We start from the raw sequence: 27,919 nt of genomic DNA, 5'->3' as shown, positions 1-27,919 counted from the left end.
AACCATACACTTCCAGGCAAATGTTTTGAAGTGTTGGTCGAGAACACGAGAGCCCCACATTCTCCAATTCCAGAGTCACTTTTAATTTCCAGCTCATTTAGGGACCGCCTCACAACTTTTTACCCCATTTGGAGAACCATCACCTCAGACAAGTGGATTCTGGAAATTCTACAGATGGGCTATTCCATCCCCTTTGTCTCCATTCCACCTACCCACCCTCTTCCCCATCCCTCTTCAGGGACCCATGTCACGAGCACCTGCTACAGCAGGAAATAAATCATTTTCTGCAATTAGGAGCTGTGGAACCTGTACCAGCTCATACAGGATTTTATTCACATTACTTCCTTACTCAGAAGAAAACAGGTGGATGGAGGCCCATTCTGGACTTGCACAAACTAAACAAATTCATGGGAACACAGCGCTTCAAGATGGTTAACCCTAGCAAACACAGTTTCAGCATTGGAGAAAGGAGATTGTCTCTTGGCCCTCGACCTACAGGATTCTCACTTTCACGTCACTATCCACCGGAGGTTCCTCTGATTCACTGTTCATTACCTGGACTACCAGTTCAGGGTGCTCCCCTTCAGCCTATCCGCAGCCCCAAGGGTATTTTCCAAAGTTCTCAGCGTTGCAGGAGCACACCTTCACAGGCAGGGTGTGATAATCTTTCCCTACCTAGACAACTGCCTATTCAAAGCACCAGCATACCAGGAGGCAGCTGACACCACTCACACCACTTTAACCCTGTTTACAAACCTAAGGTTACAAATCAACCTTCAGAAATACATCCTAACTCCAACCCAACAACTGGACTTTATAGGGGCACACCTTGACTGTATCACGGCATCAGCACGGCTACTCCAACAATGGTTTATTACCTTAACAAACCTAATTACAACAGTATGACAGCCCACAAACGTCCACCAGAATGTGCCTACAACTTCTAGGGCACATGTCAGCTACAACATTTGTTGTGAAACATACCAGGCTTCATATGAGATGTCTACAAACCTGGCTATGCACTGTCTATATTCCTCACAGACACTCCATCAACAGATGTCTTACAATGCCCAACAGAGTGAAACACTCGCTCACATGGTGGACAAAACAAACATACGTTTGCTCAAGTGTCCCCTTCCAACGGGAACCCCCATCGGTAACTATCACCACGGATGCTTCTCTGGTGGGATGGGGGGGCACGCTTGTCCAAAAACACCATCCAGGGCTGCTGGTCCCTCACGGAGTCTAATCTCCACATAAATCTACTGGAGCTACGAGCAGTCCGAAACACCTGCCACCACTTTCTCCCCCTTATGAGCAACAAAACTGTCTAGATTCTCATGGAAAACTTGGTGACTGTGTTTTATATAAATCACCAAGGAGGGGCCTGATCTTACCTGCTCTGTAGAGAAGCAGTTCACCTCTGGCAATGCAGCATATCCAACAATATGTACATATCACGGCATCCTACCTACCTGCAAGCCAGAATGCTACAGCAGATGACCTAAGCAGGAACTTCTCACAAATGCATGATTGGGAGCTGGACCCAGGAATACTGCAAATTATATTCAAACAATGGGGATTTTCCTCAATGACCCACAATGCCAAATGCCCACAATACTGTTCCCGAGCTGGACTGGGGAACAACTCTTTGGGAGACGCCTTCCTTATCAAATGGGAAGCCCCGCTCCTGTATGCCTTCCCCCCACAATCCCCTTACTGAGCCTTCACAAGATCAGGAAAGACAAATCCAGAGTCATCCTAATTGCACCAACATGGCCCAGACAAACATGGTTCCCATACCTGGACCAGATGGCTGTGAGACCACCATGAACCCTTTCCCCGGTGTCTCATCTGCTGACACAGGATGCAGGATGCCGCAGTCACCCCAACATTCCAATACTCCATCTCAAGGCTTGGATAATCCATGAATGACAGAACTTGAAACACGCTGTTTCAAGGAAGTGCAGGACATTCTACCAAACTGCCGACGACTGTCCACACACAAAACATAAGCGCACAAGTGGAAACGATTCTCCATCTGGTGCCAGGACAAGCAAATTACTCCACAATTGGCCCCACTACGCACAATCCTCGATTACATATTGACCTCTCAAAAAATCGGGCCTTTCCACTAGTTCACTCACAGTGCACTTATCAGCTATCACTACCTTTCATGCTAAGGTGGACAGACTCACTGTCTTCACCCATTTGCTGTCCAAGCACTTTCGCAAGGATATAGAGAACACTTACCCACACTAAGGGACCCGACCCCTATGTAGAACCTTGTTCTCTGTGCCCTCATGAGCAAACCCATTGAACGGCTAGCGACCTGGTCATTCTTTCACTTATCCATGAAAGTTGCCTTTTTAGTAGTGATCACATGAACAAGAAGGGTGGGAGAGTTGGGTGCTCTAATGGCACACCCGCCTTATATCACATTCCTCAAGGGCAAAGTAGTCCTACGACCACATCCTAAATTCATACCCAAGGTCACCTCCTCCTTCCATCTCAACTAACCCATTTAATTACCTGTATTCTTCCCCAAGCCACACGCCAACAACAGGGAGGCATCCCTACACATGCTGGATATCCGCAGAGCGCTGGCGTTCTACACAGAGAGAACAAAAACGTTCAGAAAAACATCCAGACTATTCGTATCCACAACAGAATGGTCACAAAGTCAAACCATTTCCAAACAGAGACTTTCTAAATGGATCTCTAACTGTACCCAATTATGTTACCAAAAATACAACGTGCAAGCTCCTTCCGGACTTTGCACACACTCCACTAGAGCTATGTCCACATTGATAGCCTTTCTCAAAGATGTACCCATCACTGATATTTGTAAAACAGCTACCTGGGCATCACCCCATACTTTCACCAAATACTATGCCCTAGAATAGCAGTCAGCTGCACATGCTCACTTCGGACTCTCTGTGCTCTCCACTGTAAATAAATGAACTCCGAAGCCCCTCCTCTCCACTGAGGGGCACTGCTTTACAGCCACCTAAAATGGAGCACCCACCTTGTGCAGTAACTGAAGTTCTTCAAGATGGTTGTCCCTGTGGGTGCTCCACTACTCCTCTTCCTCTCCTGTACTTCAGACTTTCACGTCGATCCTCTGGTGTAGAGAAGGAACTGGGGAATGGTTGGCTGTGCACACGGAGCGGTGGGAGGCGGCTGCCGTGCACAGCCAACTGGGGCACTGCTCCTGCAAATCTCCAATTAGAAGCACAGGGCACCAAGACACCTCAAGCGGAGCACTCACAGGGACAACCATCTAGAAGAACCTCAGTTACTGCACAAGGTGAGTAACCTTCTCTTCAATACATTTTCTATATTCATGTTGTAGCAGCAAATAAAGCACATTAGTTGGTCTCATGTACAAGAAAATGTGCCACAAATGTGTTTCTCAGCTGAAATTAGACAAGAGAAACATTGCTAAAAAGTGTGTTTAAATCAATACAGTATAAACCAGTACAGTATTAATGTTTTACTAGGTTGAGAGCTGGTGACAGTGAGGCTAATGACTGACCTGATCCTACTTGGATAAAGCGCCCATCAAAACCAATGAAAGTTTTGCCCACCCAAATACTCCAGGAGAAGGCCCCAAATAGCTGCACGTAGGGTATCTTTTAATCAGGGCCCTGCGTACCCTTAAGTTTTTTCCTAAGGTCAGATGTCTTCAGAGTTTCATGTTAACCAGACCATTCATCGCCCAGTTTTTTTCTTCAAAACATCAGACTAGGCAAGAAGCTGCCTTCCATACCTTGAATCATAGAATATCAGGGTTGGAAGAGATCTCAGGAGGTCATCTAGTCCAACCCCCTGCTCAAAGCAGGACCAATCCCCAACTCAGTCATCCCAGCCAGGGCTTTGTCAAGCCTGACCTTAAAAACTTCTAAGGAAGGAGATTCCACCACCTCTTCCAGTGTTTTACCACCCTCCTAGTGAAAAAGTTTTTCCTAATATCCAACCTAAACCTCCCCCATTGCAACTTGAGACTATTGCTCCTCATTCTGTCATCTGCTACCACTGAGAACAGTCTAGATCCCCTTTCAGGTAGTTGAAAGCAGCTATCAAATCCCCCCTCGTTCTTCTCTTCCGCAGAATAAACAATCCCAGTTCCCTCAGCCTCTCCTCATAAGTCATGTGTTCCAGTCCCCTAATAATTTTTGTTGCCCTCCGCTGGACTCTTTCCAATTTTTCCACATCCTTCTTGTAGTGTGGGTCCCAAAATTGGACACAGTACTCCAGATGAGGCCTCACCAATGTCGAATAGAGGGGGAACGATCATGTCCCTCGATCGGCTGGCAATGCCCCTACTTATACATCCCAAAATGCCATTGACCTTCTTGGCAACACCGGCACACAACAAGAACCACCACTGTCCTTCTATTTGGACAGAACCAAACCATTCAAAAAGTCTCCCAGACTGCAGTTTTAATAGCAGACAGATCCAAAGGATCCACAGTCATCACCCAAAGGCTTTAAAGATGGCTCTCTGGCTGTATCATTTCATGTTACAACTCTGCCACCATTCAACCTTCTTCTAGAGTATTAGGCCATTCTACAATGTCTCAATGTACTTGTATGGCGTGACTCAAGAATATTCCGGTGACCGAGATTTGCAAACCAGCAACTTGGGCTTCAGAACATACTTTTTTCAAGCCCTGTGTCATGGTGCATTCCTCTAGATCAGATGCTGTGGTGAGCAATGCAGTTCTGTCTTCAGTATTAGACTACATTCTGAAGCTCCCTCCTTCCTTTGGGGATACTGCTCAAGAGTTATCACAGGAACACTACTGAAAGAAAAAGGACAGGCTACTCACCTTGTGCAGTAATGAGTTCTGTGAGATGTTTTGTCCCTATAGGTGCTACACTACCCGCCCTCCTTCCCCTCCACTTTGGAGTGCCCTCTGCAGGACTTTATGATGGAGAGAAAACTGGAGGCGGTTTGCTCGCGCACCCCTATATATCATCATTACAGAGCATGAGGATGGGCTGAACAGGTACTGCTACAGCAAATCTCTGACCCAAGGTGCATGCGCAATGAACTGGAACATGCATCTTGAAGAATGTGTTACTGCACAAGGTGAGTGCTTAGAACGTTGACAATTTTATAAGCAAGGTTACCTTCCCGTACTAGCCCAGCCATTGCAATCTACCTGAAAATGCAGATACCCTGCTTTTCTTTGTCAACCCCACATTCTGCTAGCTGATTACAACTGTAGAACCCTTATGAGCTGGGACAGATTGTATGTGCTTCACTGATGCTTTCCTTAATGTTAACTGACAGGACCACATTACCCTGGCAAATCCAGGCAGTCCAGCTCTGTGTTTGTGCTTGTTCTCCCCTGATCCAGCAGAGACCTGAAATAAATCTTAAATATGTTTTCCTGAGTAACCTACACTTTGTCAAACTCAGATTTCAGTACAAGATCCCTTATAAAAATAATTCATTCTTTCTGTCTCTGCTCTATTAAGCTCCTTGTTAAGGTATAGGGTTTCTTACCTTTATGCTGGAGAGAATAATTTGTGTTTGGGGAGGAGGAAGGGAACAAATAATGCCAGGTTCTTCACTCCAATGGTATATTTTATCTGACTTACAGAATCACTTCTGAACTAGTCTTTTTTCTTTTTTTTTTTAAGGTAATCTTTACATTGGCACTGTGGATGGGAAGCTGTAGATGATCTGTGGTGACCAATTTCATTTCATTACTCAGTAGAGCAGGAAGTGTTTGAATGTGGTGAGTGATCTTTTTTTTTCCCAATGAGATAATCAAGACTGACTCATTTGTATAACAATGCTGAATAAGGGGCAGAAATACTGTTTTAATTGCTGTTAATGTTTTCTGAGTTTTACATGCAAAGTTATTAAAGACTGATAACACTACGTAGTTTCTTGTAGACTCAGATCTGGAGTATTTCTAGTTGTTGTTCGTTTGAAATCCATATGATGACTGAAACAAGAGTGGTTCTTGATTTCGAAAGGAGAGAACTGCAATAGAACCTCAAAGACATGAACACCAGAGTTACGGATTGACTGGTCAACAGGACACCATGTGAAACTGGAAGTAATCAATCAGGCATTAGCAGAGACACCCCCCCCCACCCAAAAAAAAAAAAAAAAAGCAAATACTGTACCGTGCTTGAATTGCATCTTAAAGGTAGGTGCATCTGGGGTCTCTGTCTCCACCCCACCCCCACGCACAGGGCAGCCACCTACAGCTAGGAGGTGAAGACACTGGTGTTGCCAGCCTGAGGGGGACAAGCTTGTAAACTCAGTCCAGCCCAGGGAAGGAAGCTGCTGCTGAAGCCTGGCCTGGAGTCTCAGTGTTGGATCTGGAGCTCGAACTGTGCTTTGTTCAGAGTTCCAAACATTTCAGAGTTACAGACAACTTCCATTCCCATCTACACCAATAATTGAACCACTGTAGACAATAACTGTTATTTACACTGGTTGCTCCTTGAACGAGTGCTGAAAACTGTTTTAACTATTAGTGTACAGAGGACTAAAAAAATTTCTGCACTGTTAAAATGTCTGCAGAGGGTGAGGCCTTGTCTCTATTTTGCTGTAAGTGCAGAGTTAAATGATGCAGTGGTAAAACACTTTTTCCTGAGCTACGTTAGTGCTTCCAACATTACTTACATTAGTGGAGCTGCACTGGTGCTAAACCCATGTGAAAGGTCACTGAGATGCATCCTCACTGACAGCAACTGGTCAGTTTCTTAGACACCCATCTTCCACCTCCAGAATGCCCCTCTGAGCTTTGGAGGAAGTTTGGAAAAATGTGGTACTGGAGCTATTCAACTTCTCTCCTAAAAGAAAATTCTCAGAAAATCGCAGTACTATTCTAAGAAAATTAGCCTTATGAATATAGTTTCTTGCTCCCAGTTTTTAGCCCAATGTGTTAATGACTCATAGGCATGTAGTGCTTAAAATGATTCAGTAAGAAGTATTTGAGGGAGACCAAGATGCTAAATGAGGAGAAAGTAATTTCATATGTTTCTTTTAATTGAAAACTAACATTTTGTGACATTAATTATAAAACATTTGGCATTCCATGCCATGATTTTTAGTGTCTAGCAAAGTTATGAATTTACACTCCCAGGCTCGTTTTTTGAAGTTGTTGTGCAGGTTTCCTTTGAGGATGAGTACTGAGGTCAGGTATGGAGAGAGAATTTTGTGAAAAGTGTTCCCTCACGGCTCAGAAACCCAGCGAGGGGAGAGAGTTTTGGAGTCCAGGTTCCAGCCCAAGTGGGAACATATGTACTGCTATTTTTAGCCCTGCAGCTGAAGCCCTGCAAGCACAGGTCAGCTGACCCAGGCTCTGAAATGTGGTGCTGTGAATTTTTCTTTGCAGTGTAGATACACCCTCTGAGTGCTTCTCTCTTTCCCCAAAAGAAGTAGGTCCAATAAAACATATTCCTTCACTCACCCTGTCTCTTTAGTAGCCTGGGACCAACAGGGATACAAGACTGCAAATATTGTGTTTTTACTTTCTGTCACATATTGAATGTTTTAGAATAGTTTCACTTTCAGAAAACGGACTGATGGGATGAGTGAAAGTGGATAGTTTCATTTAAAAGCTAGATCAGGAACACTTTCTGACTTTGACGTTGTCCGTTGCATTTGATCATTAGGTATTTTTGTTAATCAAGTGTAGATGGAATTCCTTTTAGGTTCTTGGACTAGAAATATCGTGTAACAGGACCATTTATTTCCTAATTCAAGTAGAAAATGGGGACCTCACAGATATGAGGTGAGATGCTCTCCTTAGCCATTTGTAGGGGTGATTAAATATATTTAAAGCATCATTTGGTGCTGGTGGTACTCTGAACTACCACCTGGAAGAAATGGGTTTGATTTCTAGTTTTGGTCTCTTGCTTGTTTGACTGGTTTGAACTAAGCAAGCTGTAGAGACAATATGCTCAGCTCCGGAGGTGATGAACATGCTGCATTGCTCTGTAGCTTCCTCCCTGGCCATATGGAAGTAATGTTAATGAACTTTCAACGGAGTCTCATCCAGTCTTCCTTGGCTGTAAGGATGTGAGAACTTGATGACTGGTAATTTAAATCAGAGGAATATTAGGGTGCAGTGAATCCACAGAGCTTTTTAGGGTGTGAAGATTCCTGTTAGAGATTGGAAATCAAGTGATGGAATTTAATAGTCCTTAAATCATCAGTGCTGCAGTCCTATAGTATCGTGTAGTCTCCTCCTTATTTAAATGCTGACAAAGGGCTTGGCAGCACACAAGAGATAAACATAAAAGCAGCCCCTGCCTTGTGGAGTTTACAGTTAAAACAATCTAAATTTGTCATACAGATCATTTAGTAAAGGAAGCTTGCTTAAATTATCTGGGGTATTTTGAAGTGAAATGTCAAATCTTTATTTGCCATGACAAGCAGGTGTGATGCTGTTTCCTGATTTGCCTGGCTTGAGGGAGAGGCTTCAAGCAGCTTGACAAAGCAGGATATGCCTCAGAGTGAGTTCTGATTCGGGGCTTTACTGCCAAACTTTTTCCTCTGACTTGTAGAGGAAGCAGAGAGGCTTCTCTCTCACTTCATGAGGGCTGTGATCAGCCAGGTATACAACCCTGGGGATTCATTGAAATAAACAGTGAACAGAGCAGTCTGTTCCTTTACAGTGTTGCAAGCTTGTCTTTTATATTAAGATGGCGGTACTATGTATAAGGTCTGCTTTTAATTAAACTGTTAAAACAACTGCTGGCGATTTTCTGTTAGTCATTGAATCCAGATTTCTTTTAAAATATCTAGCTAAGTCCTTTCATTTTTTAATGACTTGTTTTGGTTAAGGTCATAGAAACTAACCATCTTGGATGTCTGCTGGCCTATGACCCTGTAACAAGAATAGCCAGAACTCTGCTCAGTGGCCTGTACATGGCACATGCATGGTCTCCAAATGAAGACTACATATTAATCTCAGAAACCAGCACATGCAGAATTATACCATATGTAAAACCTCAATTTTCCCTCCTGGAATTAAAACATTGCAAATCAGGTTAGCCTGTTGATTTGTTGATTTAATTTCTAGTCCCAAACATAATTTTCCAATGCTTTCGCTGAAACTATCCATTTAAAAATGATAGTATTGGAAATGTTTAAAATTAACTTTTTTGAAGGCCAATGCTTGAGGTTTAGTTAATTTTGAAATGGAAGTATGCTTTAAGTGGAGGTGGAAAGCCACTCCACCCAGTATAAAGTTTTTCTAGATACTTGCTCATATACGGCTACTGTACTTTGGTTCCTAATTTCATCAAACCTTATTGCAATTGTCCTGGTTAAATAATCCTTCCTTATAAACATTTGCACATCTGGACTTCCTAAAGTTGCCCTCAGAAAGTGAGAACATTTGTGTGATTACCGTTATTAGCCAAATACCCCATTCTTCAAATTAAGATAAGTTTAATTTACCATGGTTTTCCATTTTTTAAAAAGTTTGTGTGTGTGTGCGCGTGCACGTGTGTGTCTTGAATTTTGGTCATCTCATACAACATCAGAGCTAATTTTAACATGATAGAGCAGAGTTCTCATTTTACAAAGAATGTGTTGAGTTCTGCAAGTAGTTTTCCCTGCCTGGAGCCACTATATGGTGCTGCTCTGAGGAACAGATTTAAGTTATGTAAATTGTATGCAATTAGCATTGTGATGGATAGCCAATAAATAGTATCCCCTTTGTTCAAACAGATTTGCTGCTTCTGGTGAAGCCCCTTCCGCTACATTTTGAAAATCCTCTTGTGTGAATTGTACAGCAACTGATATACTAAGAACATAATAACTGCCATACTGGGTCAGACCAAAGGTCCATCCAGCCCAGTATCCTGACTACCAACAGTGGCCAATGCCAGGTGCCCCTGAAGGAGTGAACCTAACAGGTAATGATCTAGTGATCTTTCTCCTGCCATCCATCTCCACCCTCTGACAAACAGAGGCTAGGGACACCATTCCTTATCCATCCTGGCTAATAGCCATTAATGGACTTAACCTCCATGTATTTATCAAGTTCTCTTTTAAACCCTGTTATAGTCCTAGCCTTCACAACTTCCTCAGACAAGGAGTTCCACAGGTTGACTGTGTGCTGAGTGAAGAAGAACTTCCTTTTATTTGTTTTAAACCTGCTACCCATTAATTTCATTTGGTGGCCCCTAGTTCTTATATTATGGGAACAGGTAAATAACTTTTCCTTATTCACTTTCTCCACACCACTCATGATTTTATATACCTCTATCATATCCCCCCTTAGTCTCCTCTTTTCCAAGCTGAAAAGTCCTAGCCTCTTTAATCTCTCCTCATATTGGACCCATTCCAAACCCCTAATCATTTTAGTTGCCCTTTTCTGAACCTTTTCTAATGCCAGTGTATCTTTTTTGAGATGAGGGGACCACATCTGTACGCAATATTCAAGATGTGGGTGTACCATGGATTTATATAAGGGCAATAAGATATTCTCTGTCTTATTCTCTCTCCCTTTTTTTAATGATTTCTAACATCCCGTTTGCTTTTTTGACTGCCGCTGCACATTGCGTGGACGTCTTCAGAGAACTATCCATGATGACTCCAAAATCTTTCTCCTGATTAGTTGTCGCTAAATTAGCCCCCATCATATTGTATGTATAATTGGGGTTATTATTTCCAATGTGCATTACTTTACATTTATCCATATTAAATTTAGTTTGACATTTTGTTGCCCAATCACTTAATTTTGTGAGATCTTTTTGAAGTTCTTCACTGTCTGTTTTAGTCTTAACTATCTTGAGCAGTTTAGTAGCATCTGCAAACTTTGCCACCTCGCTGTTTACCCCTTTCTCCAGATCATTTATGAATAGATTGAATAGGATTGGTCCTAGGACTGACCCTTGGGGAACACCACTAGTTACCCCTCTCCATTCTGAAAATTTTCCATTTATTCCTACCCTTTGTTCCCTGTCTTTTAACCAGTTCTCAATCCATGAAAGGATCTTCCCTCTTATCCCATGACAACTTAATTTACATAAGAGCCTTTGGTGAGGGACCTTGTCAAAGGCTTTCTGAAAATCTAAGTACACTATTTCCACTGGATCCCCCTTATCCACATGTTTGTTGACCCCCTCAAAGAACTCTAATAGATTAGTAAGACATGATCTCCCTTTACAGAAACCATGTTGACTTTTGTGCAACAATTTATGATGTTCTATGTGTCTGACAATTTTATTCTTTACTATTGTTTCAACTAATTTGCCCGGTACTGACGTTAGACTTACCGGTCTGTAATTGCCAGGATCACCTCTAGAGCCCTTCTTAAATATTGGTGTTACATTAGCTATCTTCCAGTCATTGGGTACAGTAGCTGATTTAAAGGACAGATTACAAACCATAGTTAATAGTTCTGCAATTTCACATTTGAGTTCTTTCAGAACTCTTGAGTGAATGCCATCTGGTCCCAATGACTTGTTACTGTTCAGTTTCTCAATTAATTCCAAAACCTCCTCTAGTGTCACTTCAATCTGTACTGTGTCCCTCAATGACTGTTGTACCTAAACGGATATAAAAATATGAATTCACTTTTTTTGGCAGCTATTGGCTGAGTGGATTTAGTGCTGGTCTGAAGCCTACCTGGCTATCCAGGTAACAGCAGACTATCAAAGAGAGGCACATACAGACTGGGAATATCTACTTCTTGCTTTCCTAGTTTCTTTTGCTCCTTTTCTGAATGCTTTAGGACTTTGTCCCTGAAGAAATTTATTGCAAAGGTGAATTAAATCTGACATTGTGTAATAGTAGCATTGCAGTAGCGTGTTCAAACCTCAGGCCTGACCTAAACTTAAAACTACTTCTGGAGAACTGTTAGTTCGGGCTATTATCTTTTGTTTTAAATGGTCTTTGCTGTGCTGCTGTAAGTTCTACCAGCAAAGAAGTGATGTTGGCAGTGTCTTTCTTGGCCAGGGAATTGATATAAGTGGTGTTGGCAAAAGCACTGTTGGTATAAGCTGTGTGTGACCTAGGAAGGTGCACCACTCCAGAAGCAAGCCCTTAGTGTAGACAAGATATCATAGACCACGACCCCATTGTCTGAGTTGCCATACAAACATTGTCCCCACCCGAAAGCTCTTATAGTCTAAGTATGCTACCTCCTGCATTTTGATTACTTCTATTCTAAGGCAATTGAAGAAGCCTTAAACTATGATGCCCAGCTGGCATTTTGCTATTGGAGCACCGTTATTTGTCTGCATGTACAGAGTCAGTGCTAAGACTTCATCTTTCTCCCACAGAGTAAAATTATCACCCTGCAGTTGGCTGAGATTAAGTAAATTGCTTAGGGAAATTTCAGCTCCTCATTTCTTTCGTAGTACTTGATACATAATTTTGATTCGGATCGGTAAGTGATTTCAACTCTGCTTTAGCAAGTCCACATTGTGACAGATGGCCAAAAAGGGTTAAGCAGCTCGCAGGCTAAATGACCCAGGTTCAACCTTTAGAGACATGTTGGGAACTATGTAAATGGTAATTAGGGCAATTCCATGTTAGATGGGCTAGAACTTTGAAATGCAAACCTGTATTGTTAGAGAATTAAAGGTGATACTAATAGTATCTTTACTTCTGTCTTGTTAGATATTAGCCATGTAAACAGTTCCTGTTTATTACTATAGCTATTGATTCAATGATCAAAAGGGAATATTCAACATTTAGATGAATCTTGAGTGAAATGTCATTGTCTATGTCTCTTTAAAATTTTTGATAAACTGCTTAATGGATAAATTTCCTTATGTTAATCCATGTAGTAATTACTGGTGATGTTTAGGAAATAGAAGGATACTTTCAAAAGCCTATTGTTCACCCAGGACTGTATAGATAAGAGGCTGCCAGAAAATACTATAAAAAGACTCTTGAGACCTGATCCTTTCATCTCAGATCTGCTTAATGCTTTATGCAGGGTAAGCTTGAGATATCCAGTCCCACCTGGATATGAACATTGGACTACAACCTATGGATTAATTGTGAAACAACTCTTTGCAACTACAAAGCTCACCGTCCCTACTATGAAGCTAATCTCAAAACTATATTCTTGTGCATGATCTTTTAACCAATATATATATATATATTTTTAATAAATTTTAGTTTTGTTAGTAAGAATTGGCTGTAAGCGTGTATTTGGGTAAGATTTGAAATATTCATTAACTTGGGAGGTAATGTGTCCAATCCTTTGGGATTGGTAGAACTTTCTTATATGCTTAATAAGATTTTCAGTAATCATCATATGTGATTTGTGAGTCTAGGTGGAAGCCCAAGGCTGGGTTGCTAAAGGGAACTGTGTTTTCTGGGGATCCAGAAAGGTATTATAGAAGCTGTTCTGTGCTGGCTTGGTAAATCTAAGTATTGGAATACCCATCAGCTTTGGGGATTGTCTGTCCCATTCTTTGTAGTTTGCCCTAATTGAGTAACCTCAGTGTGGCTCCCCTGGGACTCCAGTCTAAGTCCTTTTTGCCAGTTTATAATAAGCCCCACTAATGCCCACCCTTTCCTGAGATGCTAAAGCAGTGACTGTATTTCAGGAGTTACCAACCTGTTACTTACCATAGAGCTATCAGACATCCGGCTGTGGCAGAAACAGTTGAGTGAAAGTTATCAGTGTGCTTTAGCTGTTGGTTTATTTGCATCTGCCCACAACAGTAAAGTTATCTGGCAAGTGCCAGATCTGCACTGTTACATCTGTACCTACATCATCCCCTTATAGTAATACCAATTTTCCTTTAATGGACCATGTTCTGAAATAACCAATGCCGTCTTACATTTTTACAAGTTCTGCCAGTATCACTCTATAGCATCTTTCTACATAAACATGACTTATTCTTAGAAATTAATGACCAAGGAGAAACTGTAGAGAGTTTTCATGACCCTGATGGTAGCATGACATGGCCATTAGAGATGTCTTTGAGCACAATGGGGAAACAGAGGTAATACAGAACAGCCATTTCTTGCGGTGCTAAACTAATACCTAACTGTCTAGTTTTGTATGATTCCAATATACCTAACTCATGTACATGGAAAGAAAAACAATGGTGTTTCTTCAAACTACTTAAAAGCATTTTCAGAAACACAGCTCTTCTGCATACTACTTTAATATTGGAATTTTCCTCTAACATTGTACAAGTATTTCAGCTAGAACTTAGATCAGGTAATGCTCCATTTTGGCTCTGGTAGCAGAGGGATTATACTGATGATTAAGCAATTATCCACTTTAAATTAAGGTTGAAATCCAGTAATAAGGGATTGTATAAGCTGTGAAGTTGCACAGGCAGATGTAGAAGTTAAGCTTTCCTCAGATTGCTTGAATATAGGCTAATCTCCACAGGGCCTAGACATCCATGATACTTAGAGGTTACTTTGAGTATACATTTCATGTTCTTCTCACCAACTACTTATGTTTTGGGTGTGCATTTGCCCTCTAAGAGTGTGGGGAAAGTTAGAACTCTATTCTGCACTAAGGGCTTGTAGTAACTTTATTCCCTAGTAGCCTGCTGCACACTAGAAGTTCCTTAGTGTGCTTTGACATACTCCCCATTTCAAAGAAGGGTAGATCAAAGTGTGCTAGGAATTTTAGTGTACGGCAGTAGGGTCCACACAGATACTGGTATCAGGCTGGGGTGGGGTATATTTACACCCCAGCTTGCCACACATTGTTTGTGTAGACAAGACCTTTGCTTAGTAAATAGGCAAGCCACAAGGAATCTTCTAAAGCTGGCAATCTTGGGTATCAACTATTTTCACAGAAAAGCTAACACTTAGGTATGACAACTGGCCTATGCTCTAGATACCTTACTAGGTCCTTAGCCAGACAGAAGTATAAATGCACCTATAAGCTAGTTATACTAGTTGACCTAAAGTAGTTTAGAAACAGGTATAATTAAAGTGAATATAACACTGTATACAACTACCTCTGGCCACTTGTTTTATGTTAACTTAAGCTAAATTGGTATTAACACTTACTTTGGTGACAGCTAAGGTGGTATTAAGAGACACTACCATGTTTTTCAGGTTTTGAGTGGGGGTGATAAGCTAAAGGAAAAAGACACTCCTCCATTCTTTGCTACCTTCAACTGGCAATGGCATTTCAATACTTCACTTCCCTTTCTAGGTACTGAAAAGCAATACAGCATTAAGAGATCAAAAGTAATGATATTTTAAAGACTTTTTTTGGTCTGTCTTGATTTTTGATCTCTCCTGAATCTACTGGGTAAAATTGATTCTAGCTCCTGCTGCTGAAGTTCAACTCCCACCCCAGTCTCTTTCCCAGCAATTTAATCTTGTCTCCCACTCCCTATGCACCCCACCCCATCCTCACCTCTGTGCCTCCTGGGATTCTTCAGCCCCCCATTCCTGGCCTGGGAGTTGCAGGGGGAGGATCAGATGTGCCATCTTGTCTGTGTCTTATAGGAGGGGCAGTAGGAGTGGACCTGCTGTGATAATGGTGAGCAGATGGGTGAGACTGCTGGCTTCAAGCATGGCTCTATGTTACCAAGGGGCTGGATCTTCTTATGTCATCACAAGATGAGCTCCAGCACTTTCTAAAGAGTTGGCAATAGTAGCAATATGTACCTCAACTTCCAGTTCACTTAAGAACTTTAACAGCAATGTTAACAGATTAGTTCTCCCTATGTTAAAATCAGTAAGGCACTTCAACAAGTCTGTGTGTCCAACCTAGGGTTTTGCAACAATTCAACATCAGTTTCTAAGCAGATTTGGATGAATGCGAACATTCCCTGCAGGAGTAAGTCAGTCACTTTGTCTTAATGCTGGAGCTTTTAAGTAGGCCTGCAGTTGCTCCTGGTAGATGGAGAATTAGGTTCAGACATGGTCTCTATCAGGAAGACCTAAGAGAAAGAACTGCAAGGTATACTTTTCTTAAGTGATTAAAGATTTCATTAAGTCCAAAAGCAATAGTCTTAAGTAGTATTTAATGTCTCAATTTAGGCCTTGTAAGGTGGATAGATACCAGAGCACTGGGCCCTAGAATGTTATAAACTAGGCAGTAGATTTCTAGAACTTTTGACACACAACTGCCTCCCTTGAAGATGTTCACAATTTCAGTTCACCATAAAAGGTATGAGAGAGATTCATAGTAGACAATTTTTATTTTCAAAAAGGTGCAGCAGTGAACAGGGTCCTTTGAAGGGCACTTTCTAAACAAAATAGTTATGGTACAATAGAGAGCAGAAATTAGTAAATCCACAGTGAAGTAGTCAGATACTACAAAAAAGGAACAAGTTAGGAATACATATAAAGTTGCACATTAAAAAATAATTTAACAGCCATCTTCATTGATTCAGCAGTATTACAACCAAATGTCTGTATTTGCCTTAGTCTATCAATTTAAACAGATTTAGACTTTACCAAGTTATCGTAGTCTTTAAGAGACTACTGCCCATACTATAGATTATTTAAGATCAGCACTCTAGGGAACAACAATCTGTGAAAGCAACTTTTACTCCCTGACATGCAAGAAGTCAATTCCAAAGCCCCTAAGCACTTATCAGATATCTTCACTCATGCTAAAGTGACAATACTTTCAGTTAAGTGACTAAGGATATTTGTGTTAATAGACGCAACAGTTTTGCTTCTGCTGCAATAAAGGAATGTGTGTTAATGTTTTGCAGAAAAACGTATCTGCTTAATCAGATTAGAATATCATGAGAAGCAACAGTTTACATTTAAAAATGACCTATAATCACATTTTATATGAAAGACTAGTACTTAGTAAGGCTTCTATTCATTTTCAACAATTAAATGGCTCAAGTAATAAGGTGCAAGTGGACACAGCCATGTTCAAACATAGGAAGGCTCAATTTTTGAACCAGTTGTGTTCTGGAATTTGGTCTAGCTGTAATTTAAAGTTCCTTCATAACATGTTATTTCAGTTATCAAGAAAAAGTGAATATTGACCATTTAGGAGTGTGAAAATATCCATAGGATTTATTGCATCCTGTGAAAAAAATACTGAACAGTTAAATCAGAGCAAAAAACAGGGTAGCAGTTGATTGTTACTGTTCTTCCTTCAGCTGTGTGCCTTTGATATTCAACTAAGCTTAAAATGCACTTCCAGTGCAGGTTTCTTCAGAAGTGTTTGTATTTTTGCTAAGTCCCAACAGGAGTGATGAGTAGAATGTGGTGATGTGAAGGTTTTCTGTGGTAAATCACATTATTTGTTAACTGGCAGACTTCAGATGTGGATGTGGTAGACTCATGGTAAGTTGAGAAAAAGGCAACATAAGGGGACAAGTCTGGCAGCAACTGAAATGAATGACCAGTATGTTTTCTGCATGAAAATACTAAGAATGTGTTAAGTTAGGGCAAAATTCTTCCTGCTAATCAGCCTTATTGGATATTCTATACCAGTTCTATACAATCAATTTCCATGTCAATGAATTGTAGAGGTAGAATATGCAAAATACATAGTTATTAAAGACTAAAATTCTTCCTGCTAACCAAGTATGCCATACCAGGAAATGTGGTTATATCAGATTATACTTTTGGTTATGATTATATAGTAGCTTTTTCTACAAAAAGAGAAATGTCTACTTAAAAAAACCACACACCAGTGTTGCAGACAATGGCCACCATTGCACTGCTGACACTTAGTAAATATATACACTGGAACTTCAATTCTATGACCAGCTAGAATACTTCAGACAGAGATGCTCAAAGTTTAATGCATACATCGCTGATTGAAGACTTACCTCACCAGACCCTTCACAACCTACAATTAAGTACAGCCACCAGCAAACTTAACTAAAAAGCAGAACACAAATCTTAGTGTAGTAGTGTCAGACAAATATATTGTTAAATGAGCGTTTAGATCACTTTTGGCTTGGCCAAAGAATACAAGCAAAAACTGTTACAGGACCTAACACATGGTTAAGGAAAAAGGTAAGATGCCAGGGAACACACTGATTAGGAAGGAGTGGTGTTTGTAGAAGAGACCAGAGGCTCAAAGACATTGAAGTGGGATAAGATGTTTTAGTGAATGGAGGAGAAAAGAAGTTGAAAAATCATAATTATGGTAGATAAAGAAGACTGAATATTTCAAAGGATCCAAGTAATTTAATGGAAGAAGACTTAAAGTAGTGGGGTGTTGTAATATGCATTCAGAGAAACACCCTCTCAGTATGTTCCCTTAGTTTTAGAGTCCCTTTCGGCAGCTGTTAGTTTTCCCCAGGTATCTCTAATTCCTCTGGATCAACAATAAATATGTTCTGATTTGGGAGGCAAAATTTAATCTGTTCACCATATGATTATGGATGGAATCAAGTTTACCTCCTGTTGGAAGTCACACAAGGAAGAAGGATGAAGAGTAGCTGGTCAAGTCTGTCAGTACTGAAGTAAAATGTAGTCAATACCATGTTCATAAGTGCTGCTTTTACCAGATTCAAGAAGCTGTGAAATGGGATGTACTTTTTGGTTTCTGAAATTAGATCTATTCTTACGATTCAGCTGTCTGAAAAAACTTACTTGGCTTCATGTATTTGACAATGCACCAATTCAGGAAGTACCTACTCTTCTGACTTAAGGATACTGTTTTCTAAATGGATAAGTAGATATATTAAAAACAGAAACAGTAAATAGTAACAGCTTAAAATAAGGAGAGCTTTAATTTGACAATGAAAAAATATTTAAGGGTAAGCTACAGTTCAACTACCTTCAAGCAGGATGATTTTCTTATAGGATCCTGTGAGATCAAGATGATAATTCAGTAGGTTTCTAGCAGTTGGTTTGGTAATGCAGTTCTATGGAGATTAATTTAGTAAGCTTGCTGGGATTTTGAACTTAGAAAATCACTTAAGTTTAGAAAGGCAATCGATATTTTGAAAATGCAAACATTACTTCAATATTCATATGGAATAAATAAGGGTGAAAATAGTGTTATCAGTCAGTTGAAGACAGACAACTACCTCCTCACCCAAATACCAAAGCCGTAACATACCAGAATCCTTTGGCATAAAGGGCATAATGGAGGTAGTTTTCAGCATAGCAGTAGCTCTCTGGCAGAGGCAAATCAAACTGACCTAAGTTGTCATCCTACCATGATTTCTGCTAAGCAAGGATTTATGGATTTTTATCTTTCAGGAAGCAAAGCCAATTTAAGTGTATGCATCAGGTCAATCTGAAATGTTTCATTATTCACAAGATACTTGAGAAGGCTGAAGATGACATGCACATGACAACTATTGTGGTGCCCATTTCTTTGTTTTCTGATGTTTACTCCTGTTCAGATTAGTGAAGCAGAGCTGGTTCATCATGATCAACATACAGGCACTCAGTTTTATTCCAACACTTCAGATTCGTTTTAACACATTAATAAAGCCTATTTCAAAATAAGTTAAATTAAAACTTAAAAGTAGTTACCTCTGTATCTAATAATGTTCTGAATTGGAAACAGTCTGAAAGAGTATCCTTGTGTCTGAAAGCTGCTTAAGCAGACCTGTGAGATGGAGATTATTAAGTACAGTGCTTTGAAGTCTGCAAGATGGACAGTTTCCAGTCAGATCTCTTAACTCTCTGATTTATACTCTCCCATGCCATACTATGGTAGTTTGCTCAAGCTTAACTTAATACAGGTGTTCAACACTCCTCTTAAACATTTAGCTTTTAGGAAAGTTTGTACAAGAGTGAATGAAGATGGGTGAAGATTTCTGTGCAATATGACCTGCCCTGGGTTAACATGATTCAGTTTATAAACTTGGTCTTTATTCATACAAAAACAAAATAAATCCAAGTCAGATTTATAGGTCACAGGTCAACACTATACCTCTGATATGAAAAAGTATTTGAAAGACAAGGTATATGAGCAAGAACAGATTAGCCATGTCTGACTGTTCAGAATTACAGGTCCGCTGTAAAATATACACAGGGCACAAAGCAGCCCTCTAAAGACTAGGGATTCTGCCCTTCCCCACCGCTAAAAGTTTTAACGAAGCCAGTTGATTGAGTATTCCAGATGTAATTATTGTAGGTTAGATACAGACAGACCTGCTGGAGTCCCTCTGAAGAAATGAGCACAGGAAGCCAACTGAAGAGGCTGATAAATGCTGTTACAGAGACTGTGTGGAAAGTCTGTGAGCCCAAATACCATGACTGAACATTAGGCGTGGGTCGAATCTGTACCTAAGAGTAGGGAGAAGGTCTGTGTGAGCTACATTTAGACTAAGGATTACCAGCAACATAATAGGTTAACATATAGTACTAAACCAGAGTTCATTGGAATGGCTGCCTCCCTCAGCAGTGCACAATAGGGAATTAGTTTTCCTCTACCACAACAGTGCTACAGCATTTCAATTTGGTCACAAACAAATACTACAGAAGTTGACAAAAGTCAGTGTAGCGGCACTTCTAGCTAACAGTGTAGATGTTGCAGCTAAATACAACACTAGGGTGTATCTGCAGAAGCACTACATATGAATAAAGGAAAAAGGGTGTCCAGGAGCTGCATTGTCAATATTCTGCAGTATTTACAGCAGCAAAATGTTTTGGCAGTTTAGCACGTAAATGCAAGCCTATTATAAAGGCTAACAGCCTCTTAAGTGCTGTAAAAATTCTCAAAAAGTGGTTTCTGAACTCAAAACAAAGCAGCAACCTTCTAACTGCACAGATTGTTTTGCTGCATGATACAAGCTCCGTTTTCCTGGCAGTTTGACAGTTTTGAATATTCAAGACTTTAATCCAAAGTAGAAGTGAGATAAGGCTACCAAATACTTTAGTTGGAAAGTTCCTGTGTGGAGCACACACTTAAAGCTTTTAATAATCTGCAAGTGATTATTTCCTTATTTAACCCATTGTTCCTTTGATTAGTCAGCACAGCTGAAGAGCTAGACAGGCAGCATTCTTTTCAAACCAACAGTGACTGAAAGTTACCAGGAAAGGGGTGTTTAATGACACCATTACTGAAGATACATTTGATAGGTCCATAGTTTCTCATATCTTACAGCCACCAGGTACAGTTAATTGATATAAATTTAGCCTTTATAGTCCTAAATTTACATTTTAAATTAATTGATACTAAATTAGAAGTCTAGATGGAGTTTCCTGGATGAAAAATGCAATAGTAGGTCTGAGACAAAACATTCAGCTTTAGAATTTAGTTTGTCCTATACCCACCTTCCTTTCCATTAATACAATCTCCTCTTCAGACCAAGTGTCTACACTGCCTGACAATTTCCAAGGATTTAAGTTTAAAAGCATTTATGGCACCATCCAGCTACTAACCTTTAGAGAGAAGGGAAGTCCCTAATTCCAACAAAAGGGGAAAAAGTAAAACTTTTGAGTCTCTTGTCAAGGGAACTGATTTTGTAAGACACATTCCTAAACTGCTACACAATTGTGAATGATTACAAAATTAAAAGCTGAAATAGTCGAAAAAGGTTACCCTGGGTCAAAGACGCCTGGTGTGCGACAAGTTGCTCCTGAGCAAGACTGTAACATCATTAGGCGATAGTTCATCTTCTCTAAAATTTCTTGATCTATTGTTTTAGCAATGTTAGTAAGCTGGTGTGGGTCTGCAGTCAAGTTGTAGACTTCCACAAACACCTGTTTAAGTGGAAGAAACAGTTCCTGTACTTTTATTAAATGTCACTATTACAACAGAATACTTAGTACACAATCAGTGAGGAAACGTATGTGGTAGAGCGACAACTTATTTTCTACTGTTCATAGAGGTTTCTGGTTTTGAGTTTTATTTCTACTTTGGCTTTGTTCATAGAATCATAGAATACCAGGGTTGGAAGGGACCTCAGGAGGTCATCTAGTCCAACCCCCTGCTCAAAGCAGGACCAATCCCCAGTTTTTGCCCCAGATCCCAAATGGCCCCCTCAAGGATTGAACTCACAACCCTGGGTTTAGCAGGCCAAAGGGTTATGTATTCGATTTATATCTTCAGTTAGCATGTAGTGGACACTACAGGCTAAGTGCTTACCAGACAGCCATGAAATAGACCCTTCCTTGAGGGGCTCACAATTTCAGGACAGACTTGAGGGGGCAGTGGCAAATTAAAAGAAGGCAAATATTAAGGAGTGAATTATTTGCATGTCAAATGTTAGGAATGTCATCTTATGAATGGATCCTAAGATAAGCACATGTAGGTAAGAACTTTCATTAACCAGAACTATATGTGTGGAGTCTTAAACTCCCACAGAGCACATCTTTTTACCCATCCAACACTGCATATAACAGAATTGGACATAAGTGTATTATATAAACTCCAACTAAAGCAGTAAAACCTTTGTGTGGTCTGCTTAGTGTCACAATATTTATGTTTTTTTTTTAAGAGTTTATGGGGCAGACTGGTGATGGGTTAGCATGCAGTGACAAGACACTGATTCAAAATATATCTATGACCATTCTGTGGGGCAGTAAAGGTCAGACATGGCACAAGAATTCAACTAAAGCATGCATGCAATTAAATCAGCAGATTAGCTTTGATGTCTGCCTTTAGGAAGGGCAGAGCACTCACACAGCTCCCCTATCAGGGAGGAAGGGCTTGATCATGGTTGTCAGAGACTGGGAACAGGGAAGGGATTTAAGAGAAGAGCTGGGACTTTGGGTTCACTGTTTACACTCCTTGGTGGCACCACACACAGAGTAACTTCCCTGGGATGCTTTGAAAGAGACTGTTCATGAAGCTAACATACTACTAATGAATTTTGCTTCTAAATGGAGGAAAAGTCTGTGTCCTATTGACAAAGAGCCTCTTAGACCAATTGCCCTAAAACTTTCTGAAGAGCTGGCCTTGTCATTTTCAGGCCAGGCAGCTGCATTCCTCCAAAGTAAACAGCAATCAGCCTATTAGACTGCAGCTTGCTTAGTCTCTCCTCTGTGGTCATGGCCTGAGTTAGCTGTAGAAATGTGATCTCCCCATCAGCGGGCTTTACACCATTCGGAAGTGCTCACACAGATTTTATATGCTACACTTTTCCACTCAGCCCCCTTGATCTCCTTAGGGAGATATGTACTTTATCCCTCTCTCAGCCTTTGTCTAGTGGGATCTCTTGGAAGTAGGAGCAGATCATTCCCAGATCAATGGTGATGCACAAAGCTCATTGAGGGTCCCCTGTAGTGCATGAATAGGAGTCCAAATTTGGCATTGCAGTGAGCACAAAGATGGCAGTTTGTTAGGGATTGGTAATGCATTGCAGGGTTCCCAATTCTCCTTGGCAGTCCTAACGAGGCAGTTTGAAAACATGACTTGGGACAAATACTGTTACAACCTTATTTATCATGTGACTACATGCTGCCCCATACCAACTGCCCCCCAACTATTAACACTTAGCAGTTTACCTCAGCAACTGAGCAATTTAAGACTAAACTGCCTAGTCTTCTGCTGAACTGAAATGGCTTGATGATTGAATCTATTATAAGGGAAAGGTGAAATTTTTGCTGTTTTGCTGGCAAGGCCACACACTTGCACTGCTTGAGAACTTGCTAGGAATGTGCAGTAAGCTCTGAAATACGTGGCTAGCCACCAGTTTAGTTTATGATCTACAATAAAGTTGTCTGTCATTTAGATATGGAGGACCAAATTCAGCCCTGCTGCAACTCCTACTTAAGCTCCACTTACACCAAAGGTGAATTTGGCCCTAGATAATTTAACCCATTTCCCCCTCATGATCATGCAGTATGTTTTGGTTAACTATTTCCACCAACAGTTAAAAAAACTGACTGTTTAGCCTACGAGCGAAGCCACAGTCTCATTTTCAGAGTAGTTTATGCCAACCTTGAGAGTAGATAAACTTTGCAGACAGACATCAATGGAGTTACACTATAATAGATGCTAATTATTCTCAAATAGTGAGAACTGCAAGAGAATTGAACATTCAACACAGTGTGCCATTAAAGTAAATGAGACAGAAAGTATTACCTCCCGGTCATCAAATTCACAGTACTGCAGATCCCACAAAGCTGACAGCGTCCTCACACAAGCATATGTATTGTTATACGCATCTTCACACACACAGTCTGGAAAACAATGCTGTAAAGAAACAGAGGTTAAACAGAAAAAGGAGAGTGAACATTCTTTTTTACTTCATGTGGTGAAACTGAAAGCAACAGTTCCCTCCCCAGAACTTGTACCTGCTGAAGCCAGCTGCATGTAGTTCATGGACACTAGACAGAATACTGAAAACTAAACGTTAAAAATCCCAAGTAGAGATTTATGGAACAAAAATACCATTTTTTCTAAAAATCTGAAAGTGTCACTGTGTCAGAGAAGTTTTTAAAATGGGAGATAGTTTCTTTGTATTATTTTTCTGGTGAATACATACAGTAGCCCAGGAAATGAAAACAGTGCTCAATACCCAAAACAGGCTACTTAAACACAGTGGGAACAGTTCCCTAAAATAGAACGTTATGGTAGGGTCTATTTACTGTAAGCATTAGTATGACAGAATTACAGAACACAGCTAGTGTATTGCAGAATGTAGCCACCTACTTACTGGCTTCAAATCAATATTTGATTGTGTGATGAGGCCATCAGAATTGCAGATGTAAGAGATCATGGCCCTATGTTGCAGCCACCATCTTTCCAATGGGATTCTTGGGGCACTAGTTATTTTAAAATCAAACAGGCAGATGTCCAGCCACTCAAAAACATTCTATTCTGAACCAGGCATGTTGCACTCAGAACAGGCATAGCTCCGACTGACATACAGAGCAAGATATAGTAAAAACCCTATTTTAACATTGGGTACTGAGGAGTTCATAAAACCAAAAAGTTCATAAAATTGATCTTGAAGTTACAATTACTGTGCATACGTTGCAGTATGGTATACTGCATTGCCTTCTTGTCCTTCAACCCACTGCAAAGTAATTTCCAATGTTTAAAAGGTACATCAAAGAACAAGTTGATATCCCTTTTAATGTGATTTTCCCCCCCACTCCCTGTCCAGAAAAATGGTTTGCAAAACTGGTTGTTTGTAAGCCTCTAGTGTTTGTAAAATTGAGGTTCAACTGACCCAGGAAATAAATCCAGATCTCCCATATCACTAGAAGACAATTTCTAGGCTACTAACAGGCCTGACTCTGTACTGAGGTTTTAGTTTAAGCGATTCAAGGAAACATTTACAAATAATTCATGCTTAAGTTCAGTTCTGCTTACAGTAACACCAGGTCCCAGAGCAGGGCAGGTAGGATCACTGCTGTTATGTCCTTCTCCTTGGTACTCAATTAAGACATCTGATCTCCAGGTCACATTTTTGTCTCCTCTCTAAAACAGGAAGTTTAATTGTTAGTTCTTCTGATAATGCCATAAGTAAAAATCATGCATGCCTGAGATAAATTACTCTGTAACCAGCAAGGAGTACGTAAATGCACATCCAGTGGCACCAATACAAAAGCATAACGAAGCTTGGTGAAAGTGCACTGTGTAACAACAACTGGAAGCCACATTAGGGATCCAGTCCCAAAAACTGATAAGTTGGTTTAGGACATGAGTATTTTGTTTCATTTGAAGAGTGCGCTAATGACAGTTCATATACAAGCTAGCACTAAACTGAAGGATGAGGATCGTCATGAAGTACAAGCCATGTTGCCAAATACCAGTAAATTATAACCCAAAGTCTCTAGAAAAAGTTTTATAATATAGCCTCTTCCTTTGGGGCGGTATCACCAGATTAAGAACTACACAAGACAATCAGAAATACTTGTATAAAAGGGCACACTCAACTGGAAAGCCAGTCTATTTCAAAAAGAGAGCTGAAAATTTTAAATCCCTCCCACGTTTGCAGTTTTAGAATCATTTTAAAAAGGCATGAAAAACCTATACAGAGGTGAGCAGATTATAGAAGAGAAACAAAACTACACAAAAGTACCATCACAAATGCACACCATAAATGGACAGAAGTCCAACACCCACAATCTTCATTATTTGTAACAGCCCGTAGAACTAAGTCAGACATGTTTCAGAGTAACAGCCGTGTTAGTCTGTATTCGCAAAAAGAAAAGGAGTACTTGTGGCACCTTAGAGACTAACCAATTTATTTGAGCATGAGCTTTTGTGAGCTACAGCTCACTTCATCGGATGCATGCCGTGGAAACTGCAGCAGACTTTATTTATACACAGAGAATATGAAAAAATACCTCCTCCCACCCCACTGTCCTGCTGGTAATAGCTTATCTAAAGTGATCATCAGGTGGGCCATTTCCAGCACAAATCCAGGTTTTCTCACCCTCCACCCCCACCCCCCCCACAAATTAGATTTAAGTTGATGATGTCCCTTTAAGGTTTGCTAGTGAAACCTTATACCACAAAAGTGCATTGGTTCTAAATCATGACTCATTGCAATTTCTTGAAGGCTACCTCCAATTTATAGACCAAGTATAAACAGTAAAGTGATTAGCTACAAGAAGCTTCATTTAAAATAGGTTTCTGCTCACCTTTAGGAAAGGTTAGTTTTATTTCCCTCCCTCTCCCCCCAGTCAGTGGGAAAAAGACTACGAATATCCCACTTATTAGGATTTAAATAAATATCAAGTGGGCATAATTTTGTCTTGGTCACATATGCAGGTCTTAGAGTGTTGGATCATATTAAAGAAGTTCTGTATTAAAATCACAAATGAGTTTGATTCCCCATAATTAGTAATACCCTGAAATTTAAACTAAGGTCTCTTGGTTTTTGGTACTGTTTCTCTCCCTCTCTTAGTGAAACTTGCAAGCTGCTAATTGTGTTAGTCCATCCTAAGACAGTCTGTTCTCAAAGCAATACTTTGTAACAGAAACAGCAGACTCCCCGCCCTTTTGTTGCATTTATCTCGCTTTTTTGTTAACCATTGTGATTAAAGTGGAGATTGCGGATGTATGTGGATGGATGCTTGGTGTGGATAATAAATGAATGATCAGGGAGGTGCCAGCCTCCGAGTTCAGTATGGATCGGCTGAAGAATGCGCAGAGTGAAGACAACCAGAGGACCCCTCTGGAGGGCAGACTGGAATCCACCCAACAGCCTCAAGGATGGGAGAACTGAAAAACAAGATAACATCTGGCAGCACAGAGCCGTCAGGAATGTGCCATCTACTGATTGATTCAGCAACAGCATGATGAAGCAATTCCCATAGACTGGCATAGGAATACATTCCTATAAAAATGGACTCTAGAAACGGAGAACTTTGGGGTCTGATTCTGCAAACCAACTTCTAGGAGCATCAGATGTGCCTCTGACAAGGCCCTGCTCCCTCCTTGTGTCCAGGCCACCTGGCCAGTGGCTTGGCATGAGCAACTGTAAGGCTGGTAACTATGATAACCTTGCAGAACGTGGTGTGCAAGTGAATAAATATGAAATTGAATGGAATGTTACAGCTATAACTAACTGCTTACTAGGATTCTTTCTGTATTCACAATAAATGTGGCATTTTGCCTTTTCCTCTTTAATAAGATCCTGCTAGTTTTTACTTTATTGGTAACAACAACAAGAGCATTTCAGAATTGAAGAGCCAAGTAGTACAACGATCAAAACAAGAGTCATTCATTACCAGTAGTGCAACTAGTCAAAGAAAAAGCTTTCCTTAAAAAAAGGTATCCTCCCTGAGAGGGAGTTTCAGAGTTTATTGGAATGTATAAGCAATGAAATTTTTATTAAGCCAGAAGGGCTCTGTATGAAAATACCATGAGGGAGAAGAGATTTGGAATGCGCATCTTCCTAATTCATTTTAGGAAACTTTATTCACTCTGAAGAATAATCTGTACAAGAGTAATCTGCAAATTGCTTGGTTATTAATCCTGTCTGAACTCTTACCAGAAGTGGCAACAGTGACATCCCATCCATCTGTGTCTTGTTTAAGTCAAACCCTGCGATATCCAAAATAGTGGGACCCAAATCAATGTTTGCAACGAGCATCTGGATGGTGGCGGGAAACAAAGTGTTACTGACTCACAAA

The 27,919-nt window shown here is 40.4% G+C and overlaps 1 protein-coding gene and 1 long non-coding RNA gene across 2 annotated transcripts in view; one reads left to right on the top strand and one right to left on the bottom strand.

The window, feature by feature from the left end:
* Positions 1 to 4,930: 4,930 nt before the first annotated feature.
* LOC311514419 lies at positions 4,931 to 13,071 on the top strand. Its single transcript, XR_014709881.1, has 4 exons — positions 4,931 to 5,098; positions 5,656 to 5,753; positions 9,716 to 9,903; positions 12,939 to 13,071. It is a non-coding gene; the product is annotated as an uncharacterized lncRNA (long non-coding RNA).
* A 3,047-nt stretch (positions 13,072 to 16,118) lies between these two features.
* Positions 16,119 to 27,919, bottom strand: part of GNS (glucosamine (N-acetyl)-6-sulfatase) — a 30,745-nt gene continuing 18,944 nt past the window's right edge. Inside the window, exons 10-14 of the mRNA XM_084610289.1 lie at positions 27,778 to 27,879; positions 25,146 to 25,253; positions 23,910 to 24,020; positions 21,423 to 21,583; positions 16,119 to 20,164 (exon numbers count right to left, since the gene is read on the bottom strand). Coding sequence (XP_084466415.1) covers positions 20,092 to 20,164; positions 21,423 to 21,583; positions 23,910 to 24,020; positions 25,146 to 25,253; positions 27,778 to 27,879 — 555 coding nt within the window. The 3' untranslated portion in view covers positions 16,119 to 20,091. The remainder of the gene's footprint in view (positions 20,165 to 21,422; positions 21,584 to 23,909; positions 24,021 to 25,145; positions 25,254 to 27,777; positions 27,880 to 27,919) is intronic.

This window comes from Lepidochelys olivacea (assembly GCF_965140295.1).
Source record: "Lepidochelys olivacea isolate rLepOli2 genome assembly, chromosome: 1".
NCBI classification, from domain to species: Eukaryota; Metazoa; Chordata; order Testudines; family Cheloniidae; genus Lepidochelys; species Lepidochelys olivacea.
The sequence above is the reverse complement of the archived record's forward strand: the minus strand, read 5'-3'. Positions and strand labels throughout refer to the sequence as shown.